The following is a 23,752-nucleotide window of genomic DNA, read 5'->3' as shown; positions in this document are numbered from 1 at the left end:
TTACCTTGATTCAATATAAGGTGACCATTAAAATGACCTTTATAAAAACTAAGTAGCAGTCTGAAAAGTGAGTCTGACTTAATTTTATAGAAAGGAGATACAAAATCAAAAGCTTCCTGACTGTAACTGTGCAAAAAGACTAAAATTATGCTTGCAATTATGCAAACATGAGAGTATCTGGCTGATATTTTTCTCTCACCTAAAATTTCTAGAGAGGGTTTTGTCCACACATAAGCATAATGGTATCAGTGAGAAGCACTGAGGGTGACTGTCAGGCCTCCAGTAGTAACAGGTAAGGCTTAGGGAAGAAGGTGCTGCATTTGGGAGGATCACGAAAGGAATTACAAGGAACGGGGGACAGAGTGAGAGTGTCAGGTGAAAGTCTAATGGAATAGCAGATATCAATTCTCAGATGACTTGTAGATGGGCATGCAATGACCCTGGAGATGAGCCAATGTCTTGAGATAAACTAGCTCCGTTGAGTAGTTCAGCAGAGACTTCAGTCTGGGCAGAAAGGTCAGTCCCTGTAGGGCAGCTGGTGGAGTGACATTTTCAGAGCACAACAATCTACTCCCATAAATGAAAGCTGCCCAATAAATGCTGAAGTGATGACTTCCTGATTTTGTGCCAGGTGTGGAAATTTTCAAATGTAGCGGGTTCAGAGGTAATTCTAGTGCAGGATAAGGATTTAACTTAATACGAATAGCACTGCAGATGTGAGGATTCAAAATACATACAGCAAACCAACTGAAATACATGGTTTTCCTGGTTACTTTACATGTCATGTGGTCAGTTGGTCTTGGCCACTGAATATTGTAAAGTGTCCCATAGACTCAGAAGTGGCATTTATCCAAGGACTGGGCAAATGATCTTTTTTTGCAGGTTAGCTTTTGAGTGTGTGTGTTTATAGCTATATATTCTCTCTCTTATTTTCCTTCCCTCTCTGTTCCCTTCATCCCCTCCTCCAGAACACTCTTTTTTGAAGGAAAAAATATTTTCCAGTTTTATATATCTCAATTTATTTATTCTTTTCTTTATCAAACAAAAAGTCTTTTTCAGGTTTTACATGTTGCATGATTTCCTAACACAGTCAAACTTGTAATCAATCTCCTTGATAAAGCAGGAAAGCATGGTGAAAGGACATTTCCTAACCATGAGTGCCTTGCACTGGTGCACAGGCTGCACACCTCACACAGCCCTGAGTGTTGTGCAATGCATCACCCTCAAGAAAATTCCTTGTCTTTCATGTGCACGGTAAAGTGTACCTCCTGAAGCTCTTGGGAGGATCAAATGCATAGTGTAAAAAGCCTTTAAGACAGTACATAGTAAATTCTGTATAAATGCATGTTGCTATTAGTCATTTAATAAAAATGGTCAGGAGGCCATTGCTTATGGCCTCCTGTGGCTCATGCTTATAATCCTAGCTACTCAGGAGGCAGAGATCAGTAGGATTGTGGTCCGAGGCCAGCCCAGGCAAATAGGTGAGGCCCCATCTCGAAAAACCCTTCACAAAAATAAGGCTGGTAGAGTGGCTCAAGGGAAGGCCCTGAGTTCAAGCCCAAGTATTGCAAAAAAAAAAAAAAAAGTGGTCAGGAAAGCTTAAGACAAAGGTTGGGTGAGCAAGTTTTACCTTTTGGTCTCTGTCATTAATACTTTCTTTCTGTGACAACCTGGTCATAGTATTGATTACTGTGCAGGTTCTTCTTAATGAATGAGGGCGTTTTATGTGTATTTTGTTTTTGAGATGAATAGGGTCTCACTAGCTTTTCTCAGGCTGGCCTCAGACTCTCAATCCTCCTGCTGGGATAATAGTCATCTACCATCATGCCCAGCATCACTCCACTAATTTCTAACAGGCTCCAGGTGATGCTGATGCAGGTGGTCCAAGAACCACTCTTCGAGGGGACAAGCTCTAAAAACATTTTGGAAATTGCTATAAAAGCCCAAGTTCCCTTCTGAGAGCATGTCAGGACTCTGACTAGGCAAACAGGAAGTGATGTATCTCAGAGTTCTGAGCGCTCACTGGTGGACCCCACTTGCAGCTCTATAGTAGCACACAGCACCATGGCTGTTCATGGACAGTGACTTCACATGGCACTGTTGCTTCTTAAAGCCTACAGTGACCTATGTCATCTCTGTGTCCTAGCACCTAGCAAACGCTTACCCCCTCCTCGCAAAAAGAAAGGAGTAAATAAGTTTGTGTACAATAAATGAATGAAAATAGGTTAGGTCCTTTCCATGAAAATAATCTTTTCAAAAGTGACATCCTATCTTCCCCATGAAGTCATGAGTTACTTCATAACAGAGAAAATAAAACTTAATCTTGTTCTCATCGTGTTTCTTAGAGCCAGCTTCTAAAAATATGATTCTCTGTTTAGTTCTCTTTCCTGAAAACTGAAAAGTTAAAGGTCCCTAGCTCTGCTGACCTGGCTTGCAGACTCCTCACTGCTCTTTCTTGATTGTTACATGGAAAGAGGGATATTGGGAACAGGGCAGAATTAAGTCCCATTTATTTTAGAACTACCAAAGGTATTAATATACAACATAGAACTACACATTTCCCCTTCAACCATGCCCCAGAATATACAAGCAAAATTGTTCACATATCAAATTTCTCTAAATTATAGATTCTCAGATTTCCTTTGTTCCTCTATTTGCTCCCTCTTCTTTTAGGGAAAAGGCTTTATTTATTTATTTGTCTTTTTCCTTCTCTTATCTCCCAGACAGATAGGATTTTAAAAATCTGCTCACCTATAGAGCCAAGGGAGACTTGTCTTTTTACTCTCTGTTTTCTTATCATTTGGATTCTCCAAGGTGCCAGCCTTACAGGACAAGGAGGTCTACTTCCTGCACATCTACACCCTCCTATTCCTAGCCATACTCATGGCCCTTTTGTATGTATTTGTTTTTCAGATGGATAGGATCTCACTAACTTTTCTCAGGCTGGCCTCAAACTCTCAATCCTCCTGTCTCCCCAGTAGCTGGGGAGACATGTAATATATACTCACACATACACAGTCAGAAGGAAAAAACAAGGGCATAGGCAGGAAAGGGACCGAGAGCATCTCACCTGGGATACTTCAAGTTGTTTAGTAGGAGTGGGACATAGTGTTGAGATGGTTTCAGTCAGGGATGATGGGGTAATCAGGGGCTGGGGACCATACACAGCCTGCAGCCCCAACCAAGGACTTTGTATTTTATTTGGGACAGTGGAAGCCTCAGCTCTCTCTGTCCTGGGTGCTTACCACTAAGCCAAGCCATGTTGGAGTGCATAGGGGAAGGCTACCATTGTTCATAAAAGTCCTGGCTATAAGGATGTGATTTAAAATTGAGTTCCTTCGAATTAGAGTAGAAGGGTAAACTTGCTTATTCATTTACAGCAAAAAAATAGGTTGGTATCTTTGGAAAAATGCAAAATTTCTAAGGTTTTCATCCTTTAGCTTAAAAATTTAACAATATCCAACTCTGTCTGTGATCTTCAATTTCTCTGACCCTGTACTAAACAATTTGATTAACCAAATCCATCAACTGATACACCATCATTCATTTTTTTCTGAGACTTTTCCCATAGTTCACAAAAATTAATGTGTCAATTTTGTGAACACATTTAAAGTTTAAAGACAGAAGCTAGGAGCCTAGTGAAGTGATAATTGGATAACCCTTGACTGGAAGAAAATGACTTCTATGATTAGTGTTTTTCTACAACAAAAATTCATTAATTATTCACCAATTATACAAATGAGATAATTTTGTTAGAGAAAAAGAGATGAATTAATGTTTTTTTCTACTTAGATCATCCAGCACAAAGCCTAGATGGTACACTCGCTCACCATTTTCTTTACTGCATCACTATTATTAATGTCCTTCAAGAATGAGATCATTTGGCCAAGAAATTCTTGGATGAAGAATAAATAGCAATTGTATTGAATGGTCATTGTGTGTGTTTCCTAGATCACAAGATAGGAAGGAAGTGGCACTCCCTCTATCAGGGGTAGACCATGTGCAAAATTAATGACTAAAAATGGAAATGACAGAGTTATAGAGTTGTTTTGGAGAAAGGGAAGGAAGCAATGGAGCATTAAAAAAGCAGGTTTGCAAGAACTGCACTTCTGTCAAACCTTATATATGCAGTGTCAGAATAAGAGACATTCCAGAAGCAAGGATCAGAGAGTGGTGCTGAGCAGAAAGAAAAGATGTGACTGCAAAGTCTGGATGGAAATGACAAAGCACCAGCAGCTAGCCTCAAAGTCAGAAGAGAAGGAAGGAAAGTTTACTCTCCAAACTCATTTTAGAGTTTAATCATTAAAAAAGGAAAACAAAATACAATATGGTCTGCCTGTTCTTTGTCACTTTTTAAATCAGATTTTGAATTTGTAATATAAAACATTTTAGTGTAAATATTTCTGTTTACAATGGTTTTAAGAGCCTTTAAGAGACACAGATAGATCCACTCAGTCATCCGTGACTTCATCTGCAGGGTGACAAATAATGGGTTCCACAGAGCAAAAATTTTAAAACCATTGACTTAACTGATCTTTGAAGTTACTTCTAACTCTGATGTGTACAGTTCTCATACTCATCAAATGAACCTAACAAAATGAAAAATAGAAGCACTACATTTTCCACAATGAAAGGTTGCATTTTCAATTTGTATTCCAAATGGCTGAGTCTACTTTAAGTACTGCTGTCTCTGTTACTTTCATATCTCACATCATTTTTACACTCAGTATGTCAGCTTACATCATGTCAGTTATCCATTTATTTTCTCACTGACTAAACAGGCTAACAGCACCACTTTTCCCTGTTAGATTAAGAAGAAAAAACATAGGTTAATTGGAAATGACTTAACATCTATACATTTTTCCAACTTGAAAAATACAGTTTTTTTTCTTTTTTTTTGGCTGAAGAAACACAGACTATAATATCTTAAAATAAAGACATGTTCATTTTTTTAGATATTTGTTAACATGGAAAAGGTGGTCTCTCTCAGTGATTATTGTTTTTAAGTGAGTCCTTTGAGTTTTATTTTATTTTGGAAAATTGGGGAGAATGGACTTTTAAAGGAAAGCTGGATGCTTGCTTACTTACTTGCCATTACTGGTCCTTGTTGCTCACTGAGAGGACAAGTTGGCAAGAGGAGAAGGTGGTAAAAGACAGTCCTGAGTATTTGCCCTGCTCATTTTATCAAGGTGGAAAATTTTGACATTTTGGGATGACTAGTTCCCTTTTAAGGTACTTGAACTTTCTGGAGGACTTAAGGCTGGATGTCACTTAATGTCCTCATTTTAATCAGCTCCACAACTAGATTAGGTTCATTTTCAAGGGGGAAAGTATAACACAGGAGAGAAACAGAGAAGGTGAGCAGAACACTGCTTAGATACAGTAGGAACAAGCTATCTGTTAGTACAAGAAGAAAGCTGGGTCACGTTTCCATTAATCTGTTTTTCTTGCTCTTCCTTTTAAATTTCACATTAGCCTTTACTCTCTTTTTAGGAAGTAAAAGGGAGATAAGCAGAAGAGGTGAGCTGAGAACTGCCCAGGTCCATGTCCACACCTAGTCTCCTTTGATCTTTGAGCCTCGTGAGCACAGACCTACTTTGTTTTGTTTGATTACACACCATCTAAAAAATCTTCAATTTGTTAGCATTTAAAAAGCAGCAGATTAATTGTGTTTCTTGAAAAATTAATATGTTTGGTGACCTTGAGCCCATTTCCAACAAGATAGCAATCAGTTTGGCTGGTAGGTGCTGGTCCTCTCTAGTAGGCTAGTTCATGCCACTGTCTTCCTCACTCTGTATTTTCTCCCACACAGCCCACTACCCTGATTTCTGTACATGACTGGTCATGGGAGGCATGTGACTCTCATGAGTTAGTCACTTAGAATCATTACCACTCAGCTCCCTCCAAATGTAAAGGGATAAATCTATGCGATGACACCAACTCTCACTGCCCCTCAGCATAGTGCCTGCCATTTATAAAGCATTTATTACCACCATGCACATTGCTAAGCATTTATATTCAGGAATTTAAACCTTCCAACTACTTTATGGACTAGATATTATTTCCCTAATTTTATAGCAGAACAGCTTCAGGCTCAGAAAAGCTAGCTAATTTTCCCAAGGCAGTAGAGTTATTACATAACCATAGTTTGATTTTACTCAGATTTCTCACTGTCAAGGCCCTGATCTTACCCATTGTGTGAGAGAAGCAAGTATATAAGAAGTATAAGTTCTGGGTTATAGTCACAATGCTGGGCACAACTGAAAATGCACTAGACTGGAATATCTGCTAGTGTGCCACTTAGAAGGTGCGCAGAATGCTCAGGAGTAAATCGGTAAAAATAACCAAAGTGAAGTAGTCATGACACAAAACCCATTTCCAATTCATCACTTAGAAAGTGTGAATTATTAGTGGAAAGAGTACCAGACTAAACAGCAGCAGCCCTGGATTCTACTCCTGGCTCTGACCAAAGGAGGAGGAGGACACAGGGCTCTCCAGGGAAGTATCCCCCATTTGAGCTCATGACAGACGTGTGATCCAGATGATATTCTTCCATTGCACAGATGAAGAAATGAAAACTCAGAGAACTGAAATTGCTTACTCCATAGTCTTTTGCTTAGCAAGTAGCAAAGCTAAGACTAGAAACTACGAGGATGGATGCCTACTTTAGCTCTTTGGCATGCCTCTGTGTGAAAAGTGGTCCTAATACCTCATACTTTAGTAATCTTCAGTCATAAGATTCTGAAATTAAAATATTAGGTTTGCCCTTTGTGTTTTCCCCAGTCAAGTGATGCTTAGGGGAATCAGAACACTAAGCTGAAAGGCATGAAGCTAAACAGAAAAAAAATTGAATTTACGCTGTGAATTTACAAGGAAAGCACTGTTTTGTGTCATTGTGACTTTCCCCCTAAATTATCAGCAATTCAGAATTATTTTTGTATTCCTTAATACAAATGAGGATATTTAGGAATAAATTTATCCTAATGGAAAAATTTTCCCCCTTCTTTGTACAATATTTATTGATGACAAATAGCTTTGCAGACAAGATGGAATTGACTATTATATAGTCAGCTTTTGTTTATGACAATGCTAATTTCAGATAGACAGCAAATAAAGCTGGCTTTTTTTTATTTCACCATTTCTTATCTATCAGTCTTTTGTGAGGAAATTGTTAACAAACCTGTATCTACTGTGAGCATAATCAGAGCATCATACATGTATCAGATGCTGAGTCTCTGAGTGCCACAGAGTCCTCTGCTCAGGATCTCCAGGATGAATAGGTGGTCTCCTTTCTGCAACTCTAAAGGGGTTTTTGGTCTTGCTGACCAAATACAGAAATCCAAGAAGATTCTAGGGAGACTGTTATACATGATACCAAGAGATTCTGTAAGTCTCAGAAGTAAACAGGAATTGAATTATTTTTAAATGGGAGTCACTACATTGATATGGCCAATATGGCACAGGTCAGATGGTGCTTAATACAAGTAGTGACACACATTACTCTTATCATTTTTTCACTCTTTATGAGTCTGAGATGAAGTCAGCTGCTTAGATGGTGGTATGACCATTCTATCTGTTAGCTCCAGAAGGAAAATGGATATCTTTTCCATTAATCTGTTTTTCTTTCCCTTTCATTTTTATTTCAGATTGGCCTTTATTTCCTTTTAGGATCCATTCCCAAAAGACCACTAGGACAGAATTATAATCCTTCTCAAATGTTAATGTACTATTGGAGACAGAGGGAGTAATTCTACTTTGTTTCTTTAGGAAAATATCACAGATGTTCTAATGTCCATTGCTTTCTGCTCAGGCTTCTCTTGCAAATTTTAAAAGAGACTCTCAAAAATGGGTCTTGTCTCTCTCCCTGGTACCTCTCAGGCCAGGCAGAAGTCTTCCCTTAGGAAAAGTGATTGTCAACAGCTACCTTTAGCCCTCATTATGTATGCATTGGTCTGGAAGGGCATGTCTCTTGTGACAATGCCTAGGAGTCAACAAAGGGAAGTAAACAGTGTTTATGGAAAAGTTTATCCCTGTGAGAGTTCAATAAATAAATCTTGGCTAATTATAATAACTCATAGTAGATGGTTATTTTATATAATTAGAGCACCAAGGCAAAACAGCTTCTTAACTCAGTGATGGGCCATGGTACTGATCTCTGTGGAGTGACAAAAAGCATCAGACTGGACCTCAGGAGAGTGAGTGCTAGCTTCCAGTGCTCTTTGTACCTAATGCAGGACTCTGGGCAACTCCAAAGTTCTTGTTTGTGAAATTGGAGGTAAAGGAAAAGTGTTGGGTCGGGACAATTAGCTTATTAAAATGACATATATTACACTGTTAGGCATTTTTACAGATTTTATAAATATGATAAACTCTAGGAGATGAGAAGAGCAGAGTTATTATGTTACAAATAAGGAAACTGGGCTCTAACAGTTTCAAGATGAAGAGGCTACCATGTGGAATTCAGCCAGGCTGCAAACTTGGGTCTTTAGAGGCACCTTCAGTATCATGCTGGGTGTCCATGAATTCTAGTTTTTAGATTTCCAGGTAAGACCCAGGGGAAGGATATCAACTTTATTACCAGTCACTTTTTTTTTTTCCTTTAGGAAAAATAGTTATTTTCTTTGACCACTATTCTCATTCAAACTGTGGTCTGGTACCAGCACTGAGAACTTGGAAATGCAAATCCTCAGGCCCCATCCCAGATCACAAACTCAGAAACACCTGGGACAGGGCCCAGCACTCTGTTATAACAGCCCTCCAAGGGTAGCCCAGGAAGCTGAAGCTTGAGAAATGCTGTGCTGACTTATGTACACTGGTTCTCCTTATAAAAGGCTGACCATGGTCATCTTTCCACCTTACTGCACTGAGAGACATGCAGTTCTGACTTTGAGTTGCATAAAGCTGCATTTTGTGAAACCTGTTTTTGCGATGCTTAAACCTATAACTGTGTGCTTCACATAATCAAAATATTCTGATTTTAATGTTTCAAGTTTACTTCAAATTTGAAAAAATTTTAGAAAAATTATCTATCTAGTACCTTCAGTTAAGTTGGCTCTAATATAATTAAAAATAATACTTTAAAACCCCTTTGTCCAATTAATATGTGCTAACAAAAATAATTTTAAAATAGTAATCTAAAATAGAATGAGCAGGGAATGGTGGTACATGATTTCAGCTACTCAGGAGGTGGAGGTGGGAGGATTGAGGCTGGCCCAGGCAAAAGTGTGAGACAAACCTGAAAAACAAACTAAAGCAAAAAGGGGCTGGAGGTGTGGCTCACATGGTAGAGTGATTGCTTGGCAAATGTGAGGCCCTGAGTTCAAACCTCAGCACTACCAAAAAGTAAAAAAGGATTATTTTATTTATTCAAAGTGGTTAATGTTTTTTAATTGCTTACTACAGGTACTTGACCATCTACTCCTCCATTTCTATCCTTGAAATCTCAGTAATTTCAGAAGGAAATTCATGTTTACATGGGATTTATTTCTAATCAAGACACTTTTCTCCTCAATCAGTTTTTTTCCTTCTTCTTTTCTTCTTCTTCAGTTCTGGGGATCATACCCTGGGCCTTATGCTAATCAAGTGCTCTGTGACTGCATCCACAGTCCCAACCCCTTCTCGTCCAATCAGGAAAGAATATTTTCATAATAAAATAATCTAATATATTTGAGATTTTTGCTTTTAATATTCTAGAAAGCAAATATAGCATTCACTAATTATATATTATTTTTATATCTATTATTTGGTTTTAAGAGCACTAAGATTTCAAGGCCAGGTGCTCCTGCCTATAATCCCAGCTACTTGGAGGCATAGAGCAGGAGGATCATGGTTTGATACCAGCCCAGGCAAGATCCTATGTCAACCAATATACTGGGCATGCTGTCACACACCTGTGATCCTAGCTACACAGGAGGCCTAGATAAGAGGATCACGGCCTGAGGCCAGTCCCAGGCAAAACCACAAGAGCCTATCTGAAAAATAACTAAAGCAAAAAAGGCCTGGGTATGGTTCAAGTGGTAGAGCACCTAGCTACCAAGTATGAGGCCATGAGCTCAAATCCCAGTACTGACAAAAAAAATTAAAATTATAACCTTGAAGTTTAAAACCCTGGGGGTGGAAAATGTAGGCTCTGATTCCAACATGATTTGTTTATATTCAAATGACTCTGTGTGTATGTGTGTTATATGTCATCTATAACTTTAGGATATTAACACTAATTTAAGAATTCTCTAGAATTTTTAAGTATGCATCTCAAATAAATTTTGCCAGTAAAATTTTACAAAGGTAGAAGTGCAATGCTGCCTTTCAAGAATAAAACCTTATATATGTATAAAATTTACTTTTTTCCATATCAAAATACCACAGAATCATTTTTTTGCCCTTTTGAATGCAGCAGCCAACAAAAACAAAATCTACATATTGCGTGCTGCATTTGTTATTAACTCATGTACATAAGCAAGAGTGTTGTTGTCTGTGGAAGTGTAAGACTTTGGAATCACCTCACTGATAAAATGGCATGCAGCTTGTACAGCATTTGCAGAGTGACAGCTGAGTGATGGATATAAGACCAGTCAACTTCTGTCCACAACACTGCAATTATTTTATTTATCTTCTTTAGACTTTATTTTGGCATCACTTACTGAAAAAAACATTTGCAATTATATGAAAATTAACAAGCAAGTTTCTATTGTGTTTCTGAAAAGATACAGATTGAACATACAAAGATGCTTGACAAAGTAGTATAAAAATCTATAGTTTTAATTTTACTACACATATACATAGATATGTATAATTTCACCATATATTTAGCCTCATATCTCTGAGATGAAACAACACTCTGCTTCTGCAGAGAAATGTATTTTGCCCATATCCACACATATTTAATTTGTTGCTCTCTTAGATTTTGGAATTTTTTTCATAGTTTTATAAGGACTAATTACAGTGCTTTCCCAAATATTTAGTTTGAGGTATCAACTTTGTCATTTTTTAAACTTAGGATTTGCTCACAACACACAACTAAATAAGCCTCATAAACAAGGAAGAACTATTCATGCCAACAGCAAATGCCAAAGCCAACTCATGTTCATAATTGCTTTGCAACATGTTTTGACATGAATGACTCATTAACACTGGGCCAGTGCCAAATGGTACCAACTTGTGCAACTGCTCTGGAAGGAAAATGATAACCATGGAGGCAAAGGATGACTGAGCAAGTGGAATCTACCCTCATTTGATCCAGTAAGGAAAATACTGTCTTCTGAAGAAAACCAGAAATTTTATTCTCTTTTTTTCAAAATTCCTTTGCAGTGAATAAAATATGATCAATCACAATATAAATTTTGTGAAATTTACCATGAGAAGAAAGAATAGTAACTTCCTTGGGCTTCCTACTCAAGGATCTCAATATGCAATGTTGTTTCTGAACACCAAAATTTAGTTAAAACACAAAGATTTAACAAAAAGCAAACAATCCCAGCTTTGGGGAGACAGATAGTAAAGATGAAAAAAGTAAGAATTTCACTTCTATATGATAAAAGGAGAAATTTTAAAAACTTCATTTTGATGGAGAAATGTATATGTATTTGTTTTCTCACAATGCACTTAGTTATAGTTCACTAGTGATTTGATAGGTAGATACACTCCTTTAATCAGAATCCAGGTCTGTGGGTGGGATCAGTGAGGATGTAGATTGCATGCCCTGAGCAATTAATCTGGCATTATTGGAATAATAGCAGCTCAGCAAAGCACTTGGGCTACAGCCCCACTTACTTTATTAACTAACCTGACAATCTGGCACTAAATAGCAAAATACAGAGCCAACCCCCTACATCTTCCCCCTGCTTTACTCAGGAGAAGCCAAGTGATGTAGAGGCAGTTTGAGTCTGAGACCCTCTAAAACCCTTTAATACCAGCATATTGTGTACCTTCACAGAGATGTTTTGCCAGGTTTTTCCCAGAAGACCACTTTAGTTGCCTCAATTATTCCAACACACAGGTCTCTAAGTCAATTATTCCTGTCTGCTACCTTCTGGTTACAATTTCCCTTTTTGTCAAAAATACACCCAATGGTTCCTTTAATGCAATGACTAAACATTAAGAAGTTGTCCAAATTTAGCTTGTCTTTCTGTAAATTACTGGCTTCTTTTTTTTCTAACGTCTTCATCTGCTCAGATCCCTTTGAATCATCACTCTGTCTCCACCTGAGTTTATATTGCCCTCAGACTCAGTGCCACTCACACACTAAACAGATGTGCAGTTATCATGTCTCCTTGATAATTAACAAAGACGTTAAAGGACTAATGCCAATTCAGTGTCATGCGCTGGATACCTTTCACTACCTGTTATGTCATTGTTAATGGTCTATTAAGCAATTTTCATTTCACCTTATGGACCCATATAACATCCAAGCTAGAGATTTCATGAATTAGGGAGGTATTACAGACTATTAAGTAGCCTCTTCCTTTGTTTTTAAAAATCATCTCTAAATTTACTGTGGACAATCTGAGAAATTAAATTGGGAAAGATATTTTTAAATTTCTCAAACTTTCACAGCCTTTTATCCATTCCTCTAAATCATATTCATTGTTTTACTAGACACACTAATGGTAGTGTTTCTCATTTTCAAAATAACATAATTTCTTGTTATTTAAATCTTTTGTTTTCCCCAAATTATCATTGTTGTTTTGACTTGCTTTATCAGTGCAGCCTTTAGTTTTCCAAAAGTTTTCTTATCTTGCTCTAGCTTTATGTTTCATCATTCTTTCATATAGAACATAAATGTTGGCATCATACAGAAGCCAGTGGGACAAAGGCATCAATCATCTGGGGAGGGTTAGCTGCTCTCAAATCAATCTGTTAACACACCTCAAGGAGACAGGCAAATACTGCTGTCAGGGAAGGGCTGAACACCCAAACTGCTTTTGTTGTAAAAAATCTATAATGAAACAATAGAAAATGTATGTAAGTATTCACTTACCTGCTTTTGATCAACAATTATTTCGAAGTCTTCATCACTGCTTAGTTTTCCATATCCTTGTTCTTTACTTTTCTTGTGAAAGAATAATTTTAAATGATCATTTAGTTTCTTTCCATTAATAATCTTAATTCTCAATACTTCTTAAAGGTAAGTCTCTACTCAGCCTTGTGCTAACTAGTCACAGGTATCGTGCTATGTTAGTTTCTTGTGCGCAACAGCAAGTATTTTTATTGTTAAACTGCTGCCTTATAATTATTCATCAAGAGTTTATGCTTCCCCTCTCCCATCCAAATTATGCCTTTGATCTTTTCTTAATTTTTCTGTTTCTCTTTTATTCAGTAGTCTCAGAAAAGATTCGGCAACACTTTGAGATAAATAAGCAATTCCTTGAAGAATCTTGCACATTTCTTTAAAGGACAGAAATTTCATTTAGGATTATACTATGATTAAGGTTCAAATATTAAATCTTTTATTTTAATGCCCTACATAATTTTAAGAATAAGAGATTTATTATACAACTGAAATAATGAATCTTTAAATTTTCAATATTGTTTATAAATCCAATTAATATTAATAGTAGAAAAAAACAATGCAAGTAATTTTGAAAAAAATAAAATACATTTCAAAATTAGGTTGTTAAAAAGTTTGGAAGCGTACAGACGGTCTTAAAAAATGCACCTCATTGGTGTAATGTTATTGGTATTTTTGATCTCACCCACTCCCCACCCATCTCCCCCATAGCAAAATCTGTAATGATAAGTTCCAAAGATGGAAAAGCACATAGGTTACAACAATAATTTACAGTTGTTCTACAGAAGGATGATAATATGTTTGAGTCCTTTTTATTCTCCCAGTGCAAGAGCTGATGGGAGTACTAAAAATGTCATGCTACTTCTTCATTCCAGTAACACGTGGAAAATAAAAATTACTACTTAGTTAGCTATAGTCAAGGTTTCTTTTAAATCCTTGTTTTAGATAATAGCTGCATTGAATACAAGTAAGAGAACCGACCATATTTCTTATCCTGTGTCATATGAGAATCCCCATCCCATTAGGGGAAGATATATACCTTTTAGTGACTATGATGTAAATCTTCTTTACATTGTGGAACACAGGCTTTTTTCCTTTATAACAGTTCAAACTTGATTTATGAATTCCTCCCCCTGTAAACATGCCTCCTATTTTTGTGTTTTTAACTGTAATAAGGAATCTTCAAGTATTAGGGTGCATAAATAAAATCCAGATTCTCATTCACACATTAATGAATTTGGCCACTTAGAACAGAGAAGATGGCCACAGTATTTCTCTCTATTATTATTCTTGTCCTCATTTGAGGTTCCATTACAGAACTCATAGAAAACAAAAAGACAAGGTTGATTTCAGTCAAGCTGACTTCCTTCCTATCACTTTGCATTTGTACCCTTTTAGTCTACTGGTTGCCAAAAGATATTGTCCAGAGACCCTCTAATGTAAACATTTAGAAATGCCTTTCCAAATATTGATTTGTATACGTACCAAGTAGCTCATTTGCATGACCCGATTTCTGGACAAAAGGACATTAAGTAGAGATGGAATGTGAGTCCTTCCATCCATTTCACTGTCAGACATCCCAGAATTCTTTGCACAAGCAGCAGTGGCTTCATTGCCAGAACTTGCTGACCAGAGAACCACAGATCTTGCCCAGGAACAATATTAATAATGTATAACAATAATTCTTGAATCATTATTTTGACTTTGAAAACATTGTGAAATTTTTGGCTAGCACAAAGAGTCATTGAAACAAAAATTTCTTTTCCTAACTAATTTTCTCCATATATTTTTATGCTCCCTGACTGCTGTTCATTCCCCTTTAATTTTTTAAAAGACAATCTATTATTTATTATATAATTTTTCTATTTAATTCCTCACATATGGACTATTCTGCCTCTTTCTTATAAAAGTTCTTAAGTTCACCCTTTTTAATCCTCTGACCCAGACTTCCTTGACAATCACTGCTAATAGGTACAATAATATCAGCACTCACAGAACATAATTCACAATTGCAGTTTCTGTCAATATTAATTAAATTCCACCTCTCCAATTTAATCCCAACTCCTTATCTTATTTAGTAGTAAATTTTCCTGGGAAGAGGGGTCAGGAAAGGAGAGTATGTCACCAACTACTTTGAATAGAAGTGAAATTTTCTAGGAGTAGGAAAAGGGACTTAGAGCTCTGATTTTGTACTTAAGCCCCTAGTCTCCAAACAGCACATAACAGTACACAAAGCCAGCAGTCTTACAGTTTTACTCTAGAATTAAACAGTATTTTCTAGTTTACCCATAACCCCTGGGAGATTAATCCTTTTCTAAGCCACACAGTCACTCACTCACTTACTGCTTATTTCTAGTGCCAGCATAATCCTCTTTCAAGAACTCAGCTGCCCACTTTGACTGCTTAGATCAGCCAGCCCAGTCAAGGATCTTCAGCTCTCCTCCCTCCCAGCCAGGACGCCCTGGCTTCTATCTATGCACTTTTGCCAAGCACAAAAAGCAAGTCCATAGCTTCTTCGGGGTCTTTCATATTAGCCAAAGAACTGAACTAGGAGGAAGAAAGCTACTCTTTCCTGTCCAAGTATGAGGGGGCAGGGCTTCTGTGGGAGGAGAAGCCAGAGGGTAATCACTTCCTGTGCTCCTCCCACCTCCCTAAGGGAGCAAGACACTGGAGCTGAGGATTTCAACTGAGGCAATAAGGCTGGTCCTCTTTCCGCCTAGCGTTAGCATGCTGCCTGCTAATGGCCAATATTGTGCACTATTCTCTCAGCACAGCTAAGGAGAGGCATTAGAGTGGGGGAGCATAAACTGAGGATGTGAAGGTTGGAGAAAAGAGAGAGAGAAGAGATAAAAGAAATGGTCATTGTTTGCTGACAAGGCTTTGCTTCCTGTAAGAAGCTTTTAGCTCAGGATTGCTGCCCAATCTCTGAAACTCCAAAGGCAGTATCTCCATCTTACACTATTCTGCTTTCTTTCCTACTAACTTGGGAGAGAATCATCTAGTTTTTTGTTAGTGCTGTTAACTTTTAAAACACTACTCAATTTTAGATCTGTAGTTTTCTTAAGAATATCAAGCCCACCTTTGCTTTGTGCAGACTTCCAGCATCTCTTCTAAACCCTGTCTACCTTCTGCTTCCTACCCTTCCCTTCACTTTCTTCTCCACAAATGTAGAACAGAAAGATGGACTAAATTAAATAAATCAAAACACTCAGAAACTGTATAGGAAAACAGCATCATGGCTACAAATATAGAATGTATTACACAAGAAAATTTAGTAACTAAGTTAACAACAATAACAGAAGCTGATGGGATAGAGACCTGAAAATTTGAATGTTCGCTTCAAAATATGAGCTTATTAAAAAGTGAGAATTTCAATTGAAAGACACTAGTTGTGTATGGGTTGAATTAAGAGGAATCTTCATTCTCATTAGGAATGGGATATATATGTATATATATATGAAATTTTGGAAAAGGAAAACTTGATACAGCTAATAATACAAATTGCAATTTTTGCCTAATTACAGGTGTCAAAATAAATGCCAAGATTAAAGCTTTCATATAAATACTGCAAAACAGTTTGCAATGAATGATACACAGTAGACATGAATTTATTAAAGCAAATGTCACATGAATATAATATTCTTCCTACTGTCTTCTTAGCTGTCAACTTCATAGTTGTTCCTATTCTTTCATTTTCCCTCTTTAATCTCTTTTGCATCATCTTTCTTCCAACTGCCTGAAAATTGCTTAAGATTTTGCTTCCCTGAAAAGTGATTTTCTCAGATCTGCTTTCCCCTAAAGACTTTAATTTTAATCTCCTTCTCTCTGCATTGATAAATTCAAAAAGTGGTTCATATTCACTAACAATAGTTGTTTACTTTCTTTTTTGCTCACTAACAACAATTCTTTTCTTTTCTTTCTAAAGCAGTCATAATTAGGGTACATTATCATTTTACTAGCACTCTTTCTTAGAACCAATAGAGTATCAATGAGAAAAAGGACTGGGAAAGAAGATAATTTGTGGACATGGTACTTGCTGAGTTTGTGGTGTCTTTGGAAAGTTCATCCAAGTGGAAAGATCTGGTTGACCATTGGATGTATGGGCTTATATAGAGAGGAGAGATAAGGGCAGGATATACAGGTTAATAGAGAAAATTAAAGTTACTGAGTGGATGAGCTCTTCAGAGGAGAAAATGTAGAGACAGAAGAGGTGAGGACTAAGGTCAGAGACCTATGGAATGGTTACCTTAAAAGAATGGGCAAAAGAAAAGAAGTCAGGAAAGGAAGAAGAGGAAGAGGAGTGGCCACAGCTGTAGGAAGAGAACAATGGAATAGTCAAAGGAGAAATACTTCTGAATAGTGTCAAATGTTGCTAAGAGGTTAAATAAGGATATGAACTGCAAACTGTCATTGTGTTTGACACCAAAAGTCAATGAGTAGGAAAAGAAGAAGTGAAGATGGAAGCCAGAATAAATTATTGAATACATTAGTAATAGGGAATGAAGACTTACTTTCCCATAGGAAGCTTGGGTGAAAAGATAAAGAGGGAGCAAGAATGCTCACCAAAATACAAAGGATATGGGGAAAAAATGTTGGGAAAGTTGTAGTTATTCCTCCTTCCCTTATAGGTCTTGACTACATCAATAGTTCAAGAAGAACTAATTTTTTTTTTATAAAGTGAAAATATCAGTATAAGAGATTAATGGAGTTGTAATTCATAAAGCAAGAAAGATCTAAGCCACTTTGTACAAAAGCTGCTTCTCTTTTAAAATTTGTACTCATGTGCTGTATCTTTATAGAAAAAAAAATATGGAGGATTATATGCCAAATACTAAAAGACTTTTTTCTCTGGGAGAAAGAATTATGCATGATGTGTGCCTTTTTCTTTATAATTGGGAATACTTTTTTGAAATAAAAATGTATTTTGTTCATAATTAAAAAAGGAAGCAAAATATGATTGCTTAAGAAAACTATAAAATTGCTATAGAAAAGACTCAAAGATGACTTTGCAGAAAAAGGACTGGATCAGGGCTTCACCCTTCTTTTATTGTGTTTCTGGGAATAATTTTTTTTTTTAATGTAGAGATTCAGCTGCAATTATTGCTTATGTCCCTAGTGGCAAGTGTGGTAGGATGGATGAATAAAGTTTTGTTTACTGCATTTAATATGTTCCTTTCCTCTGGACTTTCCCTTATTATATTAAGCTTCTCAACTCTTTGACAACACTTTGGTCACACATAACCTTTTTTTTTTTTTTTAAGATCCACAGAGCTACAGAGTCAGCATAACCACAGGGACCACTGCCATGGGAGCCAAAGAATCAATGAAAAGAGAAAACAGAAGTGGGGGGTAGGTTTCTCCTTAATGAAAAGCTTGAGAGCTTTAGGACATAAGCCTGAACAAAACTTTTAAATAGAAGCCAAACTGTCTTAGCAGTTAAAAGGATAGCTGTCAATCTCTGATTTTTCTTACATACAGGGGAAATCAGCTTTCTGAAGGGGAAATGTGATTGTTACAGAGAATCATTTGTAAAGGGGCTTGTTAAGCAGGGCATTTTCTTTTAGAATTAGGTTTTTTTTCTTCTTTTTAAAATGGCATTCATAGAAACCCCACCCTATTCCAAATGCTGTCATATTATGGTAAAACAGAGTAGACATAGGGCTCACTGTTTTAGTTTTGGATCAGGCATGAGCAGATAAAGTATATGGTCAAAAAACTCAGTTCTAAAGGTATATCGTGAGGTGAGAAGAGAACGCAAACAGAACAAATATATTGTGACATTTAAAAACTATGTCTTAAATCATATTCATAAGCCCAGATACTTAAGTGATTTTTCCTATCTTAAGGCTAACTGTAATTGGGAAAACACTCCAGTTACTAGTTAGGCAATGACATGGCAGTGATGTACAATATTACTTTTTTACAACAACTTGGCAGTCCCTTTTTTATGCTTTCCATTTTGCAGCTAGATCTTGATCTTTAAGATAATAAATAGCCTAAAAGGTTTATAAAGGCCTTTAAAAGCATTTTTTATCTTCTAAGTTTCCCAAAAATTAAGAATTCTCTAACATAATTACCCATTAAGGTCATTCAATCTCAAGTTATTGCATAAATTCAATTTTAGGTATGTGTTTTCTAATATATCTTTTCTAGCATTTTATCATGAAAGTTAAAAGAATTTTATAGTGGGCCCTTGCATAACCACCACTTAAATTCTACCACTGAAATTTTACTATACTTGCTTTTTTGGGTATCTATCCCTATATTTTTTAAGTTTAGTAAACACTCACATTTATATACATTCTTTCACTCAAGGCTTATTTTATTTAATTTTCTTTAAAAACTCAGAAAAGCAAAACCATTGTTTCAATAAGCTTCCAAAATAAGTGCATTAAATGTTTAGGATGTGCTTCTCTGTAGTAAATCATGGCTTTTATTTTGAAAAACAAATTAGTGAACTACATTTCTAGTTTAAGTGCTAGTGATAGGTCCTATCACTAGGATTAAGGAAGACAATTTCTGATCAAAGAGCTGGGATTTTTATAGTTCTTAGGCAAAAGCAAGTGATCAAACAACTCAACTTTTTGAGACAAATCCATGATGTAGTAGGCAGTTTGAATTGATATTAACCACCATGACCTCAATCTTACATCCTTTGATCATCAGTATTTCCTGCATATATGAAAAACAGCAAACAACTTCATTTCACTCTGGGCTACATAGAAAAGTATTAACCTCTGGCACACATAACAGAAGTAGCAAGCCTCAGGATAGGCCTGGTGGCTTCCCAGAGGGGTCACATTTGTTTTCAGGAACAACACTTGGGTAGCATAGATAGAGTAGGCAGAAAACAGAACTTCAACTTGAAATTTCAATTATGTCAGATTCTGCAATGTTCTATGTTACTTTGAGGACAATAAGTAAGCTCTTTCTTAACTTCCCTCACCCTTAAAACCAAACAGAACCACATTCAAAGAAACAGGAAACAAAAAACAATCTCTTTTACAAGAAGTTCTGAGTCCAATTTTTCTTTCATTTGGAAGGTTCTTTTCTCTACAAGAATCATGCTCTCATTCCCTCTAGAGTTGGCTTCACTAGAAGCTGTAAAGGCAGTAGTATGGCAGGTGATGACTGACATGTACAAGTTATTTTCTGCCTGCTGAGACATTAATGATTGCAAAATTGTATATTTTAATCTGCTTGTCTCTTGGCATTATATAATCTTGGTGCTATTTACAAAGGAACTGAAACTAACAAAGACTTTCATTTGGTGGTCTTGTTCTGCTCTCACCCACACACCAGGCCATGGGTGGTTGTTGATATAGGATAAAAGGATTTTAAGAGAATAGCCTTAGTATTTTGGATTCCCAAATAGTAACTGGATTCTACTATCACATAATGCCTCCTCCACCCCAACTCTAGTCTTGACAACTAAGAAAAGGGCAAACTACATATTCTATACATTTGTTGCATCAAAAAACAACAAGAAACAATCCGCTTAAAATTAAAAGTTACTGATTCATTTTCAGCTTCAACATCATTATTGACATTTTTTTCTATTCTTATAAACATTGGCTCTGTTTGGTGGGGGCCTTGTGGTATCCTTCTCAAATCCAGGTGTTCTTATCATTCATTGGCCTCTCTAGTGGCCTTTTCCTTCTCATTGGCAGTCAGCACACCTGGCATCCTACACCTGCTGCTAAGTCTTTTTTAACAACTGATTTGCACATCATGCATTTATGACCTATGAAAGAAAACTGCAATCTTTTTAATAAAAAGAAAGAAAAAAGTAGCTGCTTCAATAAGCAACCCATATTCCTACTATATATATATTAGTTCTTTATTATTTCTCTTTTCATATCTTCTCTAAACCAGCCCATTTTTGATAAGTTGACCTATGTCTGAGAAAAAGTTGTTTATGAAATTTTGTTTCTGACAAGAGCCAACCCAAAGTTTGTACTTTAGTCATAAAATTCATTGCAAAAAATTGTTTACCTTTATTCTACAATTATGTGATGGACTTACAACCAGCATTTCTGTTATGGTTCAAATGACCTTTGAACCTTTGGGAATTATTATTATTATTTTAAAATTTTCATGTCGATCTGTAAACAGCCATGACAGCTTAGAATCAATCTTTTCTGCTCTCGAGAGTGAAAACATTTCCTGGAGGTACAACTCAGTACTCTTATCACTGAGTTCTTCCCACTGGCCTTGATAACCACAGATATTTCTGCTCAACACTACAAATCTTGTCACCTCTCTATGAGCCCATGGATTCTTTAGCTCATTCCTTTTCTCCAATGGCTTATAAATTCATGATGACCACATAATAGATAAGACATCACAATTCCTAGAGGGTGGGCTTGTCTGGAATTCATATCTATCTTCTTTATGAATGAAGACTTCTTGGAACTATTTGATACGGGAGCTTCTCCAAGCCACAGGATATGTAGGGACAAGAAAATCTGGGGCCACAGCTTATTTATCCATGAATCGTGTGATATCAGTTAAGAAATTAAAACAGTAGAATCTAGGGGACACTAAGCCAAATCTAAGTCACTATTTTAACACAAGCATCAACTAACACCTTGCTTAGTATAGAAAATATTACCACCAATGAAGGAAAAATATGATGGCTTACATTGAAAGGCAATGTTTGAATAATTTGCATAAATAATCACCACCAACCAATTGTGCTTAAATATTCTATAAATCCTTGACTCAAGCAAAAAGGGATTTGATGTCTAGAAATTGTATATTTAAGTCATAAAGGTAAGATAATTTGAGAAGGTGCAAGACAAATGTATCACAATGTCAGACATTCAAATATATGGTGAATTTGTGTAGGCAAAGTTATGTTAGTATGAAACAAAGGTCATGTCATGTTTGTTCTTTTATAACTACAGATGTTAGATTCAATCAATATGGTTATATATACCACAAAAAACTCACAGAAAATAGATTATCTGTGACATTTTTATCAAATATGATATCCATTACTAGAAAGAATAAACACTGACGTATTTGAATACAAAGTGTTTTGGTCCTTTATTGATTTTCATAGGAAACTCCATATGACTTAATAAGCTGATGAGAAAGAACTGATCTTCAAAAAACAAACAGAAAAGCCCTCCTTTATTTGGTGCTCAGAGAGGAAAGATATGTTGAGCTTCTCATATGTGGCATATTTTTCCTTGGCATAAGTATGTTCATTTTATTCTTTCAGTTTAAATTTTTTTATATTTTTATACTTTATGATAAAAATGTATTGATAAACTTTTTATTTTAGTACCTTATACAGATTGAATATACCTGGATTTTTTCATAAAAGATGTAGGTATCATGTATAAGTAATACTGAGACAGATTTGCTATATTTTTGGTAGACTTTATCACTATATTGTGAGTTTCTTGATGTAAGTGACTATCTTTCATTAATACAATAATTATTTTTGATCATCTACTATAAATTTAATAAATTCCAGGACTTTAGAGTACACAAGGCAGGTGGTATCCCTGTCCTCAGAAAGCTTGATATCTATGGGAAAGGAAGTGAATTAAACAAAGCATTATGAAATTGTGAGGCACCCATGGCAAGGAATAGGGCTGTGAGGAAGGCAGCAAGACTTTGCCATGGATTGAGGCCCAGGAAAACCTTGTTGAGGAGATACTAGGATGTGAATGATGCCAGACCTGTCCAGGTAGGCAGGGAATGGTTTGTTTGTATGGTCTTGTTGGGTAGGCATGGAGAAGAACCATAAAGAGGGAAGACTCAAAGGTAAGAATTGGTAGAGGCCCTCTAGCTTCTGAGGGGGGTATGTGTAGGTGGAGCAATGTTAGGGCTGTGGGGAGAGATGCCAGATGAGGATTGAGAGGAAGGAAGGGTCACAAAAATTGCATAAGGAATTTGTTCTTGATGTTAAGGACAGCATGGTGCCACTGAAGATCTTAAGCAGAAGAGTAATATTTCAAATTGGTGCATTAGGAAGCCCACTAAGGGTGGGAAATGGATTGGAGAAAAGAAGGTTAGAGGCACAGAGAACAGCTGGGAGCTGCTGAAAGTCAGTCACAGCCCAGAAACTGTTAAAACACAAGTTGACAAAGATAGCTGACCACACATCAATCTTATAATGACATGCTTAATTCATTACTGTGAATAATGAGATTACTTTTTCAATACTGGCTATTACAAGTGATAAAAACAACCATATTTTCTGTAATCAGGATTAAAATTCACAATGAATGGATCCACAATAGACACATCTAGGAACTCACTTAACTTGGTAATATATACAATTATTTCAGAAAAAAATAATGAAACAAATAACTTTGAGAGAAAGATAATCTGACTGACAGGAAAAACATTTTGTACTTAGTGAAGGATATATATTTTTCTCTGTAAAGTCTTAATCAATGTCTAAATTTTCCCTGTTGTTTCTTGCTATTTGTCAAAACAGAGTTAAGTCTATTCTAAAAAATACAATGTGAGATTGTTCAGTGTAGTGGAGCATCTAAAAGGATTTATTGTGGAGTTTTTTTGGACATCAACAATAGGAATTCTTTATGCAAATTTAAGAACTGAACTGCCCAGGGAGTAGAAAATACTGAAAAGAAATGCGTTTACCTAAGTGTATTTGCAATATCATCAAACCTAATGTGTTTTAAAAAGAACAGAGATGCCATATTTAGAGTTTGGGTTTTTTTTTTTTGTTGTTCTTTTTTTTTTTTTTAACAACACCCAGTT

The 23,752-nt window shown here is 36.3% G+C and overlaps 1 protein-coding gene across 23 annotated transcripts in view; it reads right to left on the bottom strand.

Annotated features, from left to right (window-relative positions):
* Pex5l (peroxisomal biogenesis factor 5 like) overlaps nucleotides 1–23,752 on the bottom strand; it is a 233,590-nt gene that overhangs the window by 158,316 nt on the left and 51,522 nt on the right. For 3 of the 23 annotated variants that reach the window (XM_074073692.1, XM_074073697.1, XM_074073698.1), the window contains exons 1-2: nucleotides 14,492–15,595; nucleotides 12,977–13,048 (exon numbers count right to left, since the gene is read on the bottom strand). The exons of 4 other annotated variants lie outside the window; for them this stretch is intronic. In XM_074073692.1, coding sequence (XP_073929793.1) covers nucleotides 12,977–13,048; nucleotides 14,492–14,584 — 165 coding nt within the window. In that variant the 5' untranslated portion in view covers nucleotides 14,585–15,595. Of the gene's footprint in view, nucleotides 1–12,976; nucleotides 13,049–14,491; nucleotides 15,602–23,752 lie in introns of those variants that run through there. 16 more of the 23 variants (XM_074073703.1, XM_074073708.1, XM_074073690.1 and 13 more) reach the window with 11 other exon arrangements.

Source organism: Castor canadensis, chromosome 5 (genome assembly GCF_047511655.1).
Source record: "Castor canadensis chromosome 5, mCasCan1.hap1v2, whole genome shotgun sequence".
NCBI lineage: Eukaryota > Metazoa > Chordata > Mammalia > Rodentia > Castoridae > Castor > Castor canadensis.
Note: the sequence above shows the minus strand (reverse complement) of the source record. Positions and strands in the feature narration are given on the sequence as shown.